General features: G+C 34.4%; 1 protein-coding gene across 1 annotated transcript; it reads left to right on the forward strand.

Moving 5' to 3' along the window:
• Positions 1–2,722: 2,722 nt before the first annotated feature.
• On the forward strand, positions 2,723–12,427 carry LOC102029044 (putative tripartite motif-containing protein 64C). Its single transcript, XM_013503240.1, has 6 exons — positions 2,723–2,802; positions 2,878–3,051; positions 3,112–3,178; positions 3,248–3,400; positions 3,529–3,619; positions 12,348–12,427. Exons 1-6 carry the CDS (start codon positions 2,723–2,725, stop codon positions 12,425–12,427), a joined length of 645 nt encoding a protein of 214 aa, XP_013358694.1.
• The last annotated feature ends 3,490 nt before the right edge of the window (positions 12,428–15,917 follow it).

The following is a 15,917-nucleotide window of genomic DNA, read 5'->3' on the forward strand; positions in this document are numbered from 1 at the left end:
AATACTAACTTCATCAAATGTGTAAATAAATGCCCCTATTGTAGTTGATTAATTTTCCTTCCCTCTCATCTGGAGAGAGAGAAACCACCTGACCTCAACTTTCTTCTCTTATCTATACTTCTTTATCCTCCTGCCATCGTTTCCCCTGGGAACACTGAGAGCTGTGTGGCAAGCACCATCTCACCAAGGAGAAAATTAACTAAGACAATATCAAATAGGATACTAAGGTGGATTTTCTCCTTAGATAAGTAATTTGTTCACAAGTCAACTGAAATTACAGGCTTCCTGGGTCCGAGGCACCTTCCTGCAGAGGCAGCAGAGGGTGAACATTTTATTTTATTTGCTCTACCATGAAAAATATATTTTGCTTTTAAAAATTTCTGCTTTAGGAAATAAATACCGTATCTCTCATCCAAAAAAAAGAAAAAAAAAAACAGAAAGAAAGGAATCATACTGTATTTAACCAAAATATAAACAAGGAATTGGTTATTAACTAAGATTTTTTTGCTTCTTCTTTTCTTGTAGAAATGTGCTGGTAGAAAGTATGAGAGAGTAAAGATTTCAGCAATCCCTAAAACCCCTGAGTCATATAATTCATAGTTGAAGGACAAAAAGCAGGATTTCTATAGAACTATCACCTTCAAATACAAAACTATGAGTATTTATTTGGAATATTTCTCAATACCTGAAAAAAACAAAGATAATAATACCAAGATTAATAACTGTTCTGGGATATATGTTCTATTGATCAGAAGGAGAATATAAATAGCTATATATTTTTGAATTTTGAAGTGTAAGCAATATTCTCCTTGGGATTAGTATGCCTTATACATATTGCTGAAAAGATTTTTCTGCAATGCTTTAAAAATTCAAGTAAAGCTAAATAACAATAACTTAAGCACATTCTAATGTGAAAATAGTTTTGACCTTACACAACATTGTGAAATTCTTCAGTAGCATAAAGAGATCATTATTCACAGCATGGTGCCACATATATTGCTCTAAGAACAGTGTCCAAAGATATTTTTGCAGAAATCAATTTTGTTATCTTATGTGTTGAAGAAAATTAGCCCTTTCAAGTGAAAAAGTTTTCACTCGTGAGTTAACTCTTGGTTGACTTGGATTCTAAATCAAAATTCTATGTGGAGAAAAATGAAAAGTATTGTGACTTTTTAGATATTATGAATCTCAGATGAGTTTCTGTTGTTATTTTGTTAGTGCTTTTTATTCTCTTTAAAATAATAAAAAAGAATAAAGTATTATAAAAAGTTTGTGATGATGATGACTAATAGTAATAAAAAAAGATTTTCTTCACAATTTTTCTCCTTTGAAGGGCAATGCAAGCTTTCAGAAATGTAGAAGTTATAAGATTATGAGAAAATAAGGTACTTAAAATGAACAATTTCTTTCACTACCTCTTTTACCAAATGGGCTCCATGGAGCACCCCCAAGGAGAAAATGGAGGTCTCAATTCACCCCATTCATGAAGTGTGTTGTAGTTTCACTAACTCACAACACAGATAAAATTGTAGGATGCATTAGCAAGAGGAATGAAAATATTAGATAGCGCTAGAGCAGTACATGATCACAGAAAATAAAGTTCAGACCCTCCAGAGACAGGCTCACGGAGACATGGTTTCTTTCTTGGGTGCCCTCACCCACTCTTACTTGCCTATGCTCCAGCTGTGAGCTCTATAGCAAGGCACACGTAAAATTCAAATACTAGGGAGCTTATTAAGAAAAAACAAGACCATGAGATCTCAATGTTGTGCAGTAAATTTTACTGGGCAGTGCCTACACAGAGAACCTTGGAGAGGATGTCCCTTGCTTCAGCAGGCCTTCCAAAGTCAGGGATGAGGGACTTCCACCCAGACAGGATGAAAGGCAAAAAAATGGCAAAAGAGTGGCATAAAAGAGGTGAATTACATATATGGTGTTATTGTTCAGTGGTAAAAAGGGGAGACTGTTTCAGTGTCAAAAAGAGGAGAGTGAGTCAGAGAGCTACAAAGCATAGCTATGGTTTGGTGACTTGCATAGTCTCATTTATGGCTAACACATGCTGGGTGCAATTTCATGGTTTGGTAAAAGAAAAAGAAAGGTGTATGCCACCACACCTAGCCCAGGAAAACTTATATTGGCTGAAAGGAGCACTACTTCAGTGTCAATTTGAAGTAAGCTTAGCTCATTTCTCAGTGTATCTTCAGTAACATTGGTCTTGCAGTGTCAGAAACAATCAATTGTCTTGCAGGCCTTAGAGAATGTTTTCACATGCCGCACCTGTATGAACTACTCACCTAACCTGTCTCTGTAGGCTGTGAACACAGATTTTGCCATTCCTCCCTCTTCTTCTGCAGGGAGGAAACCCATACTCCAAAGTGCTGTCCTCTGTGCAGAGCTGCATCAGACACTTGGGCCTTCGTAAGAGCTGCCATCCTCAACAACCTGCCTTCATGCCTCAGACAGACCAGGCCCAACCCTGCCCCCAGCGCTTGGGAAGGGATCTGTGTGGCACACAGCGAGGAAGAGAGGCTCATCTGCGAGGCGGACCAGGACCGGCTGAGAAGGGCCTGCTTGCAATCACAGGAACACAGCCAGGTGGAGAGTGTTGCTGAGGAATAAAAGGAGGAACTTCTGAAGAAAATACATTCTCTACTGAAACAGACTCTGGGAATAAAAAACAGTATCAGTGAGGAATCAAGCAAGACTCAGTCCTTTGTGAAATATGTGGGTCAGAGCTCAATATGAGAACATGTATCTATTTCTTTATAAAGATGAGCAATGCCACCTGACCACACTAGACAGACAAAGGACACTGAACAGACACTGGACAGACACTAGACAGACAACAGAGGATATTTTATACCAATGAAATGCCAGTGAAATCTCGCTAACCCAGCAGACAGAAGGGGTGAAAGAAATGTGCCGAAAGCTGGCTCAGATGTGTCGTAAGCCTGACGTGGAGCTGCTCCAGGACTTAGGAGATGTGTTTCAAAGGACTGAATTGGTACTAATGCCAAAGTCCCAGCCAGTGAAAACAGACCTCATTTCACGGTACATTACTGACTGTAAGACGTGCTTAACACCTCCCGAGTGAATATTGGTGTGATTCAGGGATGGCCCACTCCCTGTGAGCCTTCCTGAGGACGACGGGAGAATATTTGGAGCTGACCGTCACACAGTGTGCCTGCAGAGCACCAATTCAGAACAGAAAATTTTCTTTTGTGGGGCACTGCGGCCTTCGCCTTAGGTCAGCATTACTAAGAGATGGACGTGGCCAGCCCACTCCAAACGGATTCTCTGTAAAGATGCAGGTATGAGTGACACTGACAACATTTTTGATGCCAACAAAATATTTTTTCTCTTTTCACTGAAAAAGAACAAGCAATATATCCTATTCACCGTCTCCCCATTCCTAATTCATTCTGTTCAAAACCAAGGGGCGGGACTCGGGATTTAGCTCGGAGGCACAGTACCTGCCCGGCAAGCGCAAGGTCGTGAGTTCGATTTCTGGTACCGGACAAAAACCAGAAAAAGTACCCTGTGGGTAGAGTTGGGGTGTTTCTGGACTATGATTGCGGAGCTGTGAGCTTCTATGACTTTCACCACAGTTTTCCCATACGTACTTTCCTTCCTTCCTCCTGCTCTGTCCTCTGAAAGCTTTCCTTTGCAGTGGACCCCAAGTAAAGCCATGCTTCAGGAAGACTCTGTGGGGAAGACCACTCTCTGAAGAGTCCGGCAAGCAACATGTCTGTGCCTGATGTCTGCCGTTTAAGGAAGCATGATCATCACAGGGTTTCAGAATACAGTATTCACTTTGAATATGTTAATTTGTTTAGTAAGTTTAATTTTAATAAAATGTTGTGCAAATATCAAAGAATATTCTACTTACTAATTTCCTTCCAATTGTACTTCTTAACGCTATTTTATGAAAAGAGCTATATAGTGAATATTTTAGGCTTTTTGAACTGTAGAGTATGTGACATCAACTTAACTACATAAAAGCTATCACCGGCAATGCATGAATAAGTACATGTGGCTGCATTCAAAATAACTTTTTGTGTTGTGCTGGGGATTGAACTCTGGGCCTTAGTGCATGCTAGGTAAGCATTCTACCACTGAGCTACGTCCCCAGACCTGAAAATAACTTTATAAAGGAAGATAAATTTGAGACATTTATAGGAAAATGGATGGACCTTGAAGGCATAATCTTAAGTGAAACAAATTAGACACAAAGTTTAAATATCCCATACTTTCTCTTCTATAAGAAACCCAGGGTAAAAACAAAGGGCAAAATAGAAGCTAGGCAATAGGACATAAGGAGAAGATTGTCTTTAACAGGGGAAGGGGATCAAGAGATAGGGCAGCGAGGGAAGGTAGGGATGAGGGAATTGGGTTTTGTTATGTACATGAGTCACCTTCACATAAGGATTGTAAACAATATGTACAAACATACACTGCAAGAGTGTACAAAAGCAATAAGGAAGAGGGTCAGGAGATTGGTGTAGGGAGAAGGGAAAGTGGATAAAAAAGGAATTAAAATGTGTAATGTACATGTAACAACTTCCCACTGGGTATGTGAATACCATTTACTACAGAAATGTACTGCCAAACTAAAATTTAGGCATATCTTTATATACAAAACTGGTGATGAAGTCTATTTAATCTGTAACCATGGCTTACCTGCCCTTAGTTAAAGCCACCAGTCACATGGCAGAGACAAATCAATTGATGATAATAGCAAAAGCCAGCTCTATGCTTCCTCAGTTATGTCATCTACTTAGCAATCCATTTTAAGACAAAGAGCTAACTATTCTTAAATCAGATTTATTCTGATTCCTATAAATTAATTCATCAAACATTCTTCCATGGAGACTGCTACATTTTCATTATGACTGTGATAAAGGCATCTCCATCCTGGGATAAATCTGTTTCAATTCTTCAAATGTCCAAATTGCTTTCATATGCAGAAGTTCATTTAATCTTAAAAATACTATGTGTATCAACAGCACATGTGTTAATAAATCAATTTTAAATATAAAGTGAAACAGATTAATAGGCTTATCACAAATAAGCACTGGGGCATTTACCCTTTTAATTCAATATTCTTTCCTCTATGGCAATGATCCATAACTGTCTTCTTCAAAGCCTAGGATTACTTATAAAATATAAAGAGAATTAATAATTATGTTTCTGTGTCTGCTTGCCATTTATTATAATGTTGATATGTTTTTTTAAATGATTGATACATTTCCGGATACCAGGATTTTAAGAGTGTCTTTAATTTCAAGTAACAGTTATAGACTTAATAAGCTTCTGTCAAGTACAGGATTAGAATGGTAAGTGTGGAGTCCTTCCTAGATTTCATAGCAGGCTTAAGTGATGATGCTGTTTATTCCTGTTTTATCTTCTCATTCTTTACACTTCACTGCCTTTAAATATGTCATAAATAACACAGTTGAGTTGTCTTGATAGGCTTATACTAACTTTCCTAGAGGAAATTAGCTAAATGTGTATCAGTGCAAATATGAGGGCACCTGGTCATTTCTCTACAAGTAATATTTTATGTCATGTAAGTTGGGGACATATGTTTCATGTTATAGTGTTATTATACTATATTAAATCAAACCTACATGCATTTGAGAGATGAGTATAATGATCTCACAGAGTGTAATCTCTTCAAAGGTACATATCTGCATGTGTCCACTACATATAATTTATTATAGGCTTAGCTTATAAAATATGAATATTTATAAATCTTTATTTTCACCTATTATTTTAATTAATTTAAAATGTAATTCTTGCATGCTCAGGAGTCAAAGAATAATCTAAAATTATACTGTAAGCATTTTATTTTGTACATGGTCATGAGATCTTTTTAAAGAGGTTATCAAAGATAAGAGACAACCAATATTTTCATGATTCCAAGTATTCTAATGGAAAGAGTAAGTCATATAAGCTTTATTGATACTGAATTGTTGATAAACCTAGAAGGGACACAGATAAATAGATTGTAGAAAGTGATTGAAATGAAACGTACAGATAATAGCCTTTGTACCTACTGCATCCATGAAAAATGTTGTATGTGCCATGATGAGACAAAGGGGCTTGCTTAGCCCTCAGAAATTCAAGGGTTTTACCATGTATGTGTAGCAGCCATGGAAGAAAATGATTTTTGTGTGCACAGTGGTTGACCTGATTTTGAAAGAAATGTACAGGAAAGGAAAGAACAAAACACTAACCAACTGTAGAACTATGCTGAGTGCATTACTTTTATGTCAGAGTTTTGAATTTGAGTATATAACTAAAATAAAGTAAAATCTTAAACACTAAAAGTGATTTTAAAACATCAAATATATTTTGAATAATAAATCAGGCATACATATTGTAAGCCAGAGAATAGCTGTGAAGCACAATTAATCAGTTTGCAAACAAGGCAAGTTTTTGTATTACTTTAAAGCTCTGATTTAAAGTATTGTGTCATGTATATGTATTTCCCTTCCCTTTCTCCAGGCTAAGATAATTGTACTACTAATTTCTAGTGGCTTATTGAATCGAACAGCTAATGTTTAATTGTTTGATCAATCTTGCATTTTATATTTGGTAATCTGAGAAATTTCGGTGAAGATAACAACATGTAATATAACAAGCATTGTTAATTTTCTATCATCTTATTTTGAAATTCTGTGCAGTTTTTATTGCTTTTGAGTTGTTCTGTTTTGTCTTTGTTGCTGTTATTTTGTGCTTCCTTGTCCTCTTTAAAATAAAATATTGTGTCATTCCAAATGAATTACCTAGTTAATTAAGAACTATAAGAATCAGCACAAATGTACATTTGCTTCTTTTGCAGATATAATTTGACACCTCAGACTAGAGACTCAAGAGAAATAAAGTATTTACCTTTGCTTATGATGCTGCTGATGAGCCTAATAAAGTCTTATGTTCTAATGTATAGTTGGGCAAAGCCAAAAATATGAAACTGTTTATGTAATTTTTAGGAATATAGATATTCTGGGGCTGGGGATTTAGCTCAGCAGCAAAGCGCCTGCCTGGCAAGCACAAGGTCATGTGTTCGACTCCTGGTACCGGAAGAAAAACAAACAAACAAACAAAAAAAGGAATATAGATATTCTAACTTCTCTAAATTTTCAGTAAAATAAGTTCTCTAAATCACTATGAATGATAATTTGGTGAAATAAAACAAATGTGAGGCCGTGCCTGTGTATGTGTGTGAATGTGTGAGTGTTTGCTACTGTTTGTGCAAATTTGAGCCTGATGCAAAAATGTTTATCTCTGACCTTAATATTTTTTGATGCTGAGAATGTTACTTAACTTCTTTAAGACAGTTTTCTTCTCCTCAAAATAGCATTCATAATACATTTTTTTGAAATACTAGTATAAGTATTCATGTTCATAGATATGAAGTTCCTCACAGTGCTGGGCACATGGAAATCATCAATAAATACTAGTAATTATTTTCAATATAGAAAATTACTGGGCTGGGGATTTAGCTCAGCGGTAAAACACCTGCCTGACAAGTGCAAGGTCCTGAGTTCGATTCCTGGTACTGGAAGAAACTACCAAAAAAAAAGAAAATTACTAGGAAAAATGAAAAAGTAAACTTAGGAGATACTCGGTTCTTAAACATCACATGAGAATTGTGTAATCAATGTACAGTGAATAAAATCAGTATATCATCAACAATTTGCAAATGAAAGACAACCAATAAGAAAGCCACAGCATAGATACCAGTTGTTTTCTGAAATTTTCATATCCATAGGAAAGTTAAAGGTACTTAATTAAGTTAACGCACAAGATATGCAACGTATGAAGCTGCAGTAGGTTAATATCTACTGTCTAGTTAATTATTCTGCAATAATTAAATATTTTTAGAGATAATTTCAGTCTGAGTAGACGTTATATGAGATGGTTAAATCTTTTGTTTCTTTTTTTCTTTCTCTCTCTCTCTCTTTCTCTATCTGTCTCCCTCTCTGTCTCTTTCTTTCTTGGCTTAGCCTATCCACATATACTGAATCCTAGCCATTATAAGATATTTGTATTTCTATAAACACAATAAATTCTCTTATACTTTAACCCTTTAATTATGCTATTTTCTCTATCAGGAATACTTTATTAAAGTTGTGAAATGCACATAGCCCAAGTTTATTTTAGGGCTCTGTAACTTTTGCATAATATAAAGAGGACATTGCATGACAGATATATAAACATATATGTGGAAGAATGCATACCATTCAAAAGAGTGCATCCTACTTTACTTATTTTTCAAGGCTTCTCTCAAAATATATTCTGATTTCATGCTTGGTAAATACCACAGCTCAACTTCTGTGCTTCTAGAATATTCTTAAAACTTAAGATCAATAGAAACTATTCAGAACTGAGATAGGAAAAGAACATTTTGTTAATCTCTTACAAGTGTCTTGATTTTTAAAAAATATAATAGCAACTCAAATTCACAATTCTGTGTTCTGAGATTCACATCTGTCAAAATGCAATGCAATGCAATGGTTGTGATGTAGTCTACAAGAATTCAGGACTTTACTAAGAGAATCCAAATATTCTTAAACTAGCTGGGGATTTAGCTCAGCAGCACAGCGCCTGTCTGGCAAGCGCAAGGTCGTGAGTTTGGTTCCCAGTACCAGGAAAAAAAAAAACACAAATATTGTTAAACTAAATATAAAATCTACCAAATGTCGTTACATAAATTTTAAAGAATTTTCAAGAATTTAAAAGTTTACAATGGGATGTGATAATTTAAATGGATTGGTAAGTACAAAATGTTTCCTGTTTTTTAGAAATGTTATTTAAATAAATATAACAGTAGTTTTCAATGTATGGTAAATTGGTTAAAAGTAGTTCTTAAATTAGCATGCATCACATATTTTCAAAATGAACCTACTATTGCCATTTTTAGACTAGAAATGGGAAGTAAAATTTCACGGCCTTTGAAATCTTCTGTTACTCTCTTTGTTTTGCTGATTACTACACGTCTCAGTTTATTAGCATCAACTTCTATTTTTAAAAAATGTTGGTCAAAATCTGTCACCATTGGTCTTAGGGTTTTCTAAAGTGATTTATATCACGTTTGCTTTCCTTTATTAATTTTATGCTTGTCTCACTCTTTCACTTTGACTTTTCCATACTATTTAGAAAAGAGCCAAAAAATAGTCTGAGAAGTTGTGCTTTTAGTGGATTAATGGGTTATTCATTACAGACTATAATTTCTTTCTTTAGGCTGCAATTATATTTTTAACTCTAAATTTACATGGCAATAGGAAAGAAGTAAGAGATAAGCCAGTTCTTCATAGAAGACTTGGTAGATGAGACTTTTCCTGTGAAAATGTTTTTTCTTCTATGGAAGTGAATATTATATAGCTTAGTAGTTGTAGCTAATCCCAGATCTGTTTAACTCAATAAAGTTCTAAATCCATCTCTTCCTAAATAATTTGGTTTTGGTCAGGTAACATAGAAACTTCATTTATGCCATTCCTATAAATTTACTTTACTATTTAAAGCACTTTAACTTTCAGTCATTCTTCTATACTATGTGTGCTTTTTAATAACTATATTCTGAGCACAAAGTATTAAAATAAAGTCAGATAATGTGTAATACTGTGAGATTAATTGAGCTTTTTTGTCTCTGAAGAAATTTGCTTTTTCTCCATATTGTTTTTTCATTGTCTACCACTTTTGTTTTTTGCAATAGGTATTTATACATTTAAGGGTAATAGATTACACTGGAATGGACTTGGTATTGATAATTTTAAATAAATTTATGCTCACTATGAGTTAAATTTGGCCAATCTACCATAAATAAATGCAATGTAACATCATATTAGTTTGAACAGGAACATTATTAAACAATTACAGAAATAGCATAAGCAGTCAACACAAACATAACTTTAACATCAAGCTTTAAATTTTTAAATAACTCTAATTATTAGCAAAAAAGTATGTTCCCCAAATCACTCATTCATTTATCAAAGAACCAACCAGTGGAGGAATTTTTATCAATCACTTTTGAAAACAAATTTACTTCATCTCATGTATTCTTGCCCTAGATTTAACATTTTTATACGTGCAAATTTTCGAATAGAAATTTCTAATTTCATATGACAGTTTTAAATGTTTTGGTTACATTAATGGATTATTGCAGTATATGTATTCATAATTTACATGATTTTGTATTCTTATTATATTAGTCTAACAATCAGAGTTTATTACTTATCGACTTGTTCATCACCAAAAATTCATGAACTATTTTTTATTTACATTCATAGTTCAGATTTAAACCATTTGAGACACTTTGTACTCATTAGTCTAATTTTTAATTTATACTTTCACTGTTGCTTTTTTAAATCTGCAATTTTGTTATAAAATTTCAAAAAGATTTAGATGAAAACAATAAAATTTAAACATCTGCAGTCCCATTTACCACATATAAAACACTTTATTGGTTTTATGTACTGCTCATAAACATTTATTATGCCAGACAAGACAGTGTTTAGATACAGCCCTTTGGAGAAGTTTGCTTTCCATAAATAACCATTCAATGTTTAAAAACTTATCCTCCTACATATGTATAATGTCTGTTTCCTACAGCTCAATGTTTTATCCTATAATTATTCACATTATAATTGTGAACAACCATAGGATAAAAACATATAACACCTTTAACATATATAGCATTATAATACTTGAAATATTTTTATAAAAGCACATAATTTGTTAGGTAAAATTAATTTGTTTTTGTAAAATTTGGCTTTAGTTGGAAGCATACTACTAGGGAGCCCCTTTTAATCTATCATAACTTCCATTGCTTAACTTGGCATCCCTTGTCAGTAATATGGCGTGGTGAAATAACATCCCCTTTGGTGTCAAACAGACCATAGATTTAAATTCTATGATATTTTCTTCAGGATATATAATGTACATAAAACCAAAAGAGTTAGAAATGTATGGCTTAATAATGTTACTAGAGGGCTGACTGAGATAATAAATACAGGATCTTATATACTGCAGTTATTCAAAAACTGATTTCACTTCGTTCCTATCTCTTTGAGAATAAGAGATGAAACATGGAGAAAAAATAAATACAGTGACTACTTTCATTCATTTTTATACCCTGTGTATGAGTTTTTCTTTGGATGATCATCAGATTCTTAAGGGAAGAATTTAGGTCTTTGAGTAATTGTGTTATGAATATGTAAGATTTGTTTGGATTTTCTGTTAGTAGGATTGATTTGTTGGGATGTCACAGAACAATGAATTATCTTGGTCTGTTTAAAGCCAGCTGATAAAATCCACAGCTTTACCTAGTCAGCCTCACAAAGAAAACTGCCATACCTTTCTTTTGAGACACTTGGATAAAGCAGTCACAGACTGACTACTGACAGAAATGTTATCCCTCCTCTGACTAGAGAAAGAATAGTTCCCAACTGGAGAGTAGGAAGCTTCGAAAATGAGATCTATTTTTTTGTCCTTTGTCAGTGTTAAAATGTCATAGGAACAACAAATAAAATATTTCCTTACCAAAGCCCAAACCAACTAAGAGGTAGATACTATACCCAACTATGTATTAAAATATCAATATTATTACTCAGGAAAGCAGGATTGGAACATGTGAATAATTAAGATAAGGAATAAAAGTAAGTTTCTGAAAACCTCTCAGCATTAGATAGATTTCCACACCAAGAAACTGTCAGACCTGGATAAACACTGGATTTCTCTTAAAAACAAATGGCTTAACTGAAGTCAAAGAGAAAACCAAAACGTTCCTTTATATGCAGGCCAACTAATGCACAACCCTGAAAATTCAAAAGGAACTGAGAAAATTCTATTCCTTCTTCCAGCTTCATCAGCTAATTTTTTTCTCTTAGGAAGGAGTTATGAAGAGATATGAACAGATGCCAGGGTATCATTGTAGAGCAATGGTTCTCAAGACTTTCTTCCTAACCAGGAGTATCGACATCACTTGGAAATGATTACAAAAACAACTTCTCAGGTCTTATCTCAAATAATTGAACCATAACTTTGGGGCCCAATTGTTTGTATTTTAAAAGCTACATAGGTGACTTTGACAAATGTTAAAATGTGAGAATCATTGCATAAAAGAGGCCTCTCATATTGTGGTTCTATTTCTTTGTAACAAATCATCATTTGCAGGTTTAATTAATATTATCATTATCATTATCTCACAAATCTGTATGCCAGCGTCTAGCTAGGTGGGGTTCCTTAGTCACTCAAAGATCTAAACCAATGGACTGTGTGAACATCAAAACACTAAGGAAGAATGTGATTCTGAATTTTGATTCACATTCATTTTACTTCAGACTCTGTTTCCTACGAGCCATTCTCAGTTTTGCTGGCTTTTGGCCAAGAGCCACTCTTTGTTTATGGAAACCAGTCTTAGGTCCTTTCTACATGGTCTTCTCCACTTCAAAAACCAAAAATAGCCTATTTTCTCATATCAGCCTTTGTATTATTTCAACAATCTTGACTAACACAATCATAACAGGAAGGTCAGTGAACATCTTAGAATTCTGCCTTGTGCATTTTCCCACCTTAATATATGAGAAGAGAGAAAAATAAAGGCCCTTCTCAATAGTGAGAACTAGATGGGAGGTCGGTATTTTTGGAATGCCGCCTTCTGTTAAGGACATCTTTTTCCTCCTTTTCACTAAGAAAAATGGTTTTAAAAAGTGTCAAATTCAGCCTGTATCCTTAACCTAAATGCATGATGTGTAGGATTAATGTATATATATATATGAGTTTAATATATGATATATATCTGATATATTTGTTCATTGTTTGTTTGCTTGTGTGTTTGTTTTGTGACAGGATCTCATGCAGTTCAGCCTGGCCTTGAACTATCTAACTCATCCTCCTGCTTCGGTGCTAGAATTATAGGGATGTGCCACCATGCACCATTTCATATATGTTCTTGGTAGGCATCACAGATCTATAACCAAAGATTTTACTCTAGGTTCTAGCCCTCTGAAATTCTTATCACAAATCAATAAAGTTTACTAATTTCTCTAGAAACTAGTAAATTTGAAGTCATAAACCATCGTTTAATTTTTATGTATGGTTTTTTAAAATAAGTTTTATGTTTCACAGTGTCTAAAATAAAGATATATTTCTCTTATATTTAGAAAGAATAAAATTAAGAGTTTGATTTTGAAAATAGTTTTGTCTATATAATTTTCTTTTTTTTTTTTTGGTACTAGGAATTGATCTCAGGATCGTGTGGTTGCCAGACAGGAGCTGTGCCTCTGAGCTACGTCCCAGCCCATCTTATATAATTTTTAATTTATCATTTAAATTAATGAAACTATATCATTCCTGTGTAGCCATAGATAGTTGGTAATTATGGGTGCTCAGCAAGGAAATCATTTGGATATGTGAAAATTTCCAACTCTGTAACTCTTGTTGGGAAATAAACATTTCTGATAGCTGATTTCTTAGCACATTTCTCAGGCTAGGAGCGCCCCAATCTCACTCAGCTGATCCAGTGTTCCTGTTCAGAATATTGTGCCTTATACAAGTGATGTAGAGGCAAAGCTGACATTTCCCTTTGGCAACACTAATATAGCTGGGAACATCAAGTTTCCAGGTAAGCAGATGTAATATTGATTTCTCAGTTTGCTTTGCAAATTTTGACAGTATTAAAAAAGGAATATCAAAGAATTGCTGTAGAACTAGTTCAATAAAAAGCAATTTATTACTATTCCATTACCAGTATTCATGAGTAAATACCTCTCCATTTTCCAAATATAGCAACTAAAAACTCTGGACAAAATGTTTAAAAGTTGCCTAACGCCAGAGAACAGCCGTATACTGGAAGGCAGAAGAAACAGAGAAAAAGGGAATGATGCTGAAAATGTAACATTTTTGTGGCTTCTGGCACGAGGACATGAGGACAGAAATAGCTTTATAACATGCAGTGTGGCCAAAACTCCAACAGAAAAATCACAGTCTTTTCAGACTGTGATTCTGGAGGGTAAAACTTAGAGTAAACTTGGTCATTGTCACTTGGGTGAAAAATGGAAATTCCAGAAGACAGACAACATGGGAGGACCTAAAATCTGTCAAACTCAAGAAGAAACTGTCAATAATATTTTCAATCATAATAGAATTCTAACTTGATATTATCTTCTAATTTGTGAAACACCATTGTATACTTCTATTAATCTTCACTGAATCTTATTCAGTGTGTATAAGACCTTGTTTCCATGTAGGGAGACAAAGCGTTTAAAGGCCAGTGAAGATTACAGTATTTAACATTATATTTTCTGTCATTTTCTGCCTTGACCCAGAGAGTTTGGTCATGGACACCTCAGGTTGCGCCTAAGCATTTATATTTTAAACATGTCCATATTTTTTGATCCATATAATTCTTGGATAAATAATCCAGTAAGAATGGAACAGGGAAGATTCATCAAAGAGGGCAAAGTGATTGCAGAGGAGCACACCAATCCCAGCAGACAAGCTCCTTTGATTTTACCATTTTCTTGGAAAATCGAAAGCTCATTTTGCATTTTAAGATGTTAAAATGTCGGATGGGGCTGTAGCTCAGTGATAGTGTTTTCCTAACAGCCAGAAGGCCCTGGGATCAATCCCCAGAACAACAAGAGCAACAACAAAATTAAAATGTGTCAGATGTCATCTGAGAAGGTTTTAGGCCAATTATCTATTAGTGCTCAAAACAACCTGTCAGGGTGAGTATTGCAAACCTTGTACTAAAAATGGATAATCTTGAGTGCAGAGAGATTGAACAATTTGATCAAGAGTCACAGGCAGAACCTATGTTAAATTCAAGTCTATCAGATTGTGTCTAGTTTATGACACTTGTCCTAGGCCAGTTCTATGTTACGGTTTAGATGAAGAACGTCCCCTCAAATTCTCATGTGTTCAGAGATGCAGCCTTTGAAAATAATTGGATTGTGGAGCACTATACTCATCATGGATTAATGCATTGATGAGTTCATGGTTTAAAGGTGAGGCCTGGAAGAATCATGTCACTGGGGATGTGTCTTTGGAGGATGCATTTCCCTTCCTAACTCCTGTATTGTTTCTCTACTTCTTTGCTGCACGGATTGAGCACCTTTCTTCCAACCTGGCCCTCCTTCTGCCATACCCTTTTGCCTTGAAGCCAACCAACCATGGACTGAATTTTCTGAAACTTAAGGCAAATAAACCTCTCTTACATTAATTTTCAGGTGTTGCCTACTTTGTTCCAGGAATAGGAATGACTAATACATTCTGCAAAATATACAAAATGAAAAAGAAAAGTATGTAAAGAAAGAGAATTTTTCTGTTGATATTCTTTCAAAATACTTATTATAAATAAGTGAAGATAAATTAGATTTTCTTTCTAAATCAAGTAAATTTCTTTGGGAAATTTTTTTCAGAATCTCTGATTAGAGTACCACCTTAATATTAGTAAATCAGTTCTAAAGGTAATTTCAGATACTTATGAAAAAGGAGAGTTCAATAATGCAAATATTTCTCAAAGAGTTGCTAAAGATCAGATTTATTTAAATAAATTTAAATTACTGGATTAAATGTCTCTAATTACAAAAAAATCCCAATTAATTATAATATTTTCAAAGATAATCCTACCATTTTTTGTCCTTTTTTTCCCCTTAATGCTACTGATTACATTTTCTTTCTAACTGAATTTCCTACCTCCCCTCTCAGTATTCACTCACTCTTCTCTATCACCTCTTCTATAAGTAAAACAGCCCAAAATGTGTTTATTCATTGATGAAGTAAAATTAACTCTACTAAATTTTCTGTTACTGTGAACCAAGCATAATAGGGCAGAAATGCCTGGACTTGGGTTTTCTTTGTCTCCACACTGAGCTGTATGACATGGAGAGGGTAACCAACCTCTCTTA

The sequence above is a fragment of the Chinchilla lanigera genome, unplaced genomic scaffold, assembly GCF_000276665.1.
Source record: "Chinchilla lanigera isolate Chin_1 unplaced genomic scaffold, ChiLan1.0 scaffold00005, whole genome shotgun sequence".
NCBI lineage: Eukaryota > Metazoa > Chordata > Mammalia > Rodentia > Chinchillidae > Chinchilla > Chinchilla lanigera.

Coding starts and splice junctions, on each gene's coding strand:
- LOC102029044 (XM_013503240.1), top strand. CDS start 2,723: ATGTGGGTCAGAGCTCAATATGAGAACATGTATCTATTTCTTTATAAA. Junction 3,052..3,111: donor AAAACAGACCTCATTTCACG/GTACATTACTGA, acceptor GGTGTGATTCAG/GGATGGCCCACTCCCTGTGA. Junction 3,401..3,528: donor AGCAATATATCCTATTCACC/GTCTCCCCATTC, acceptor GACAAAAACCAG/AAAAAGTACCCTGTGGGTAG.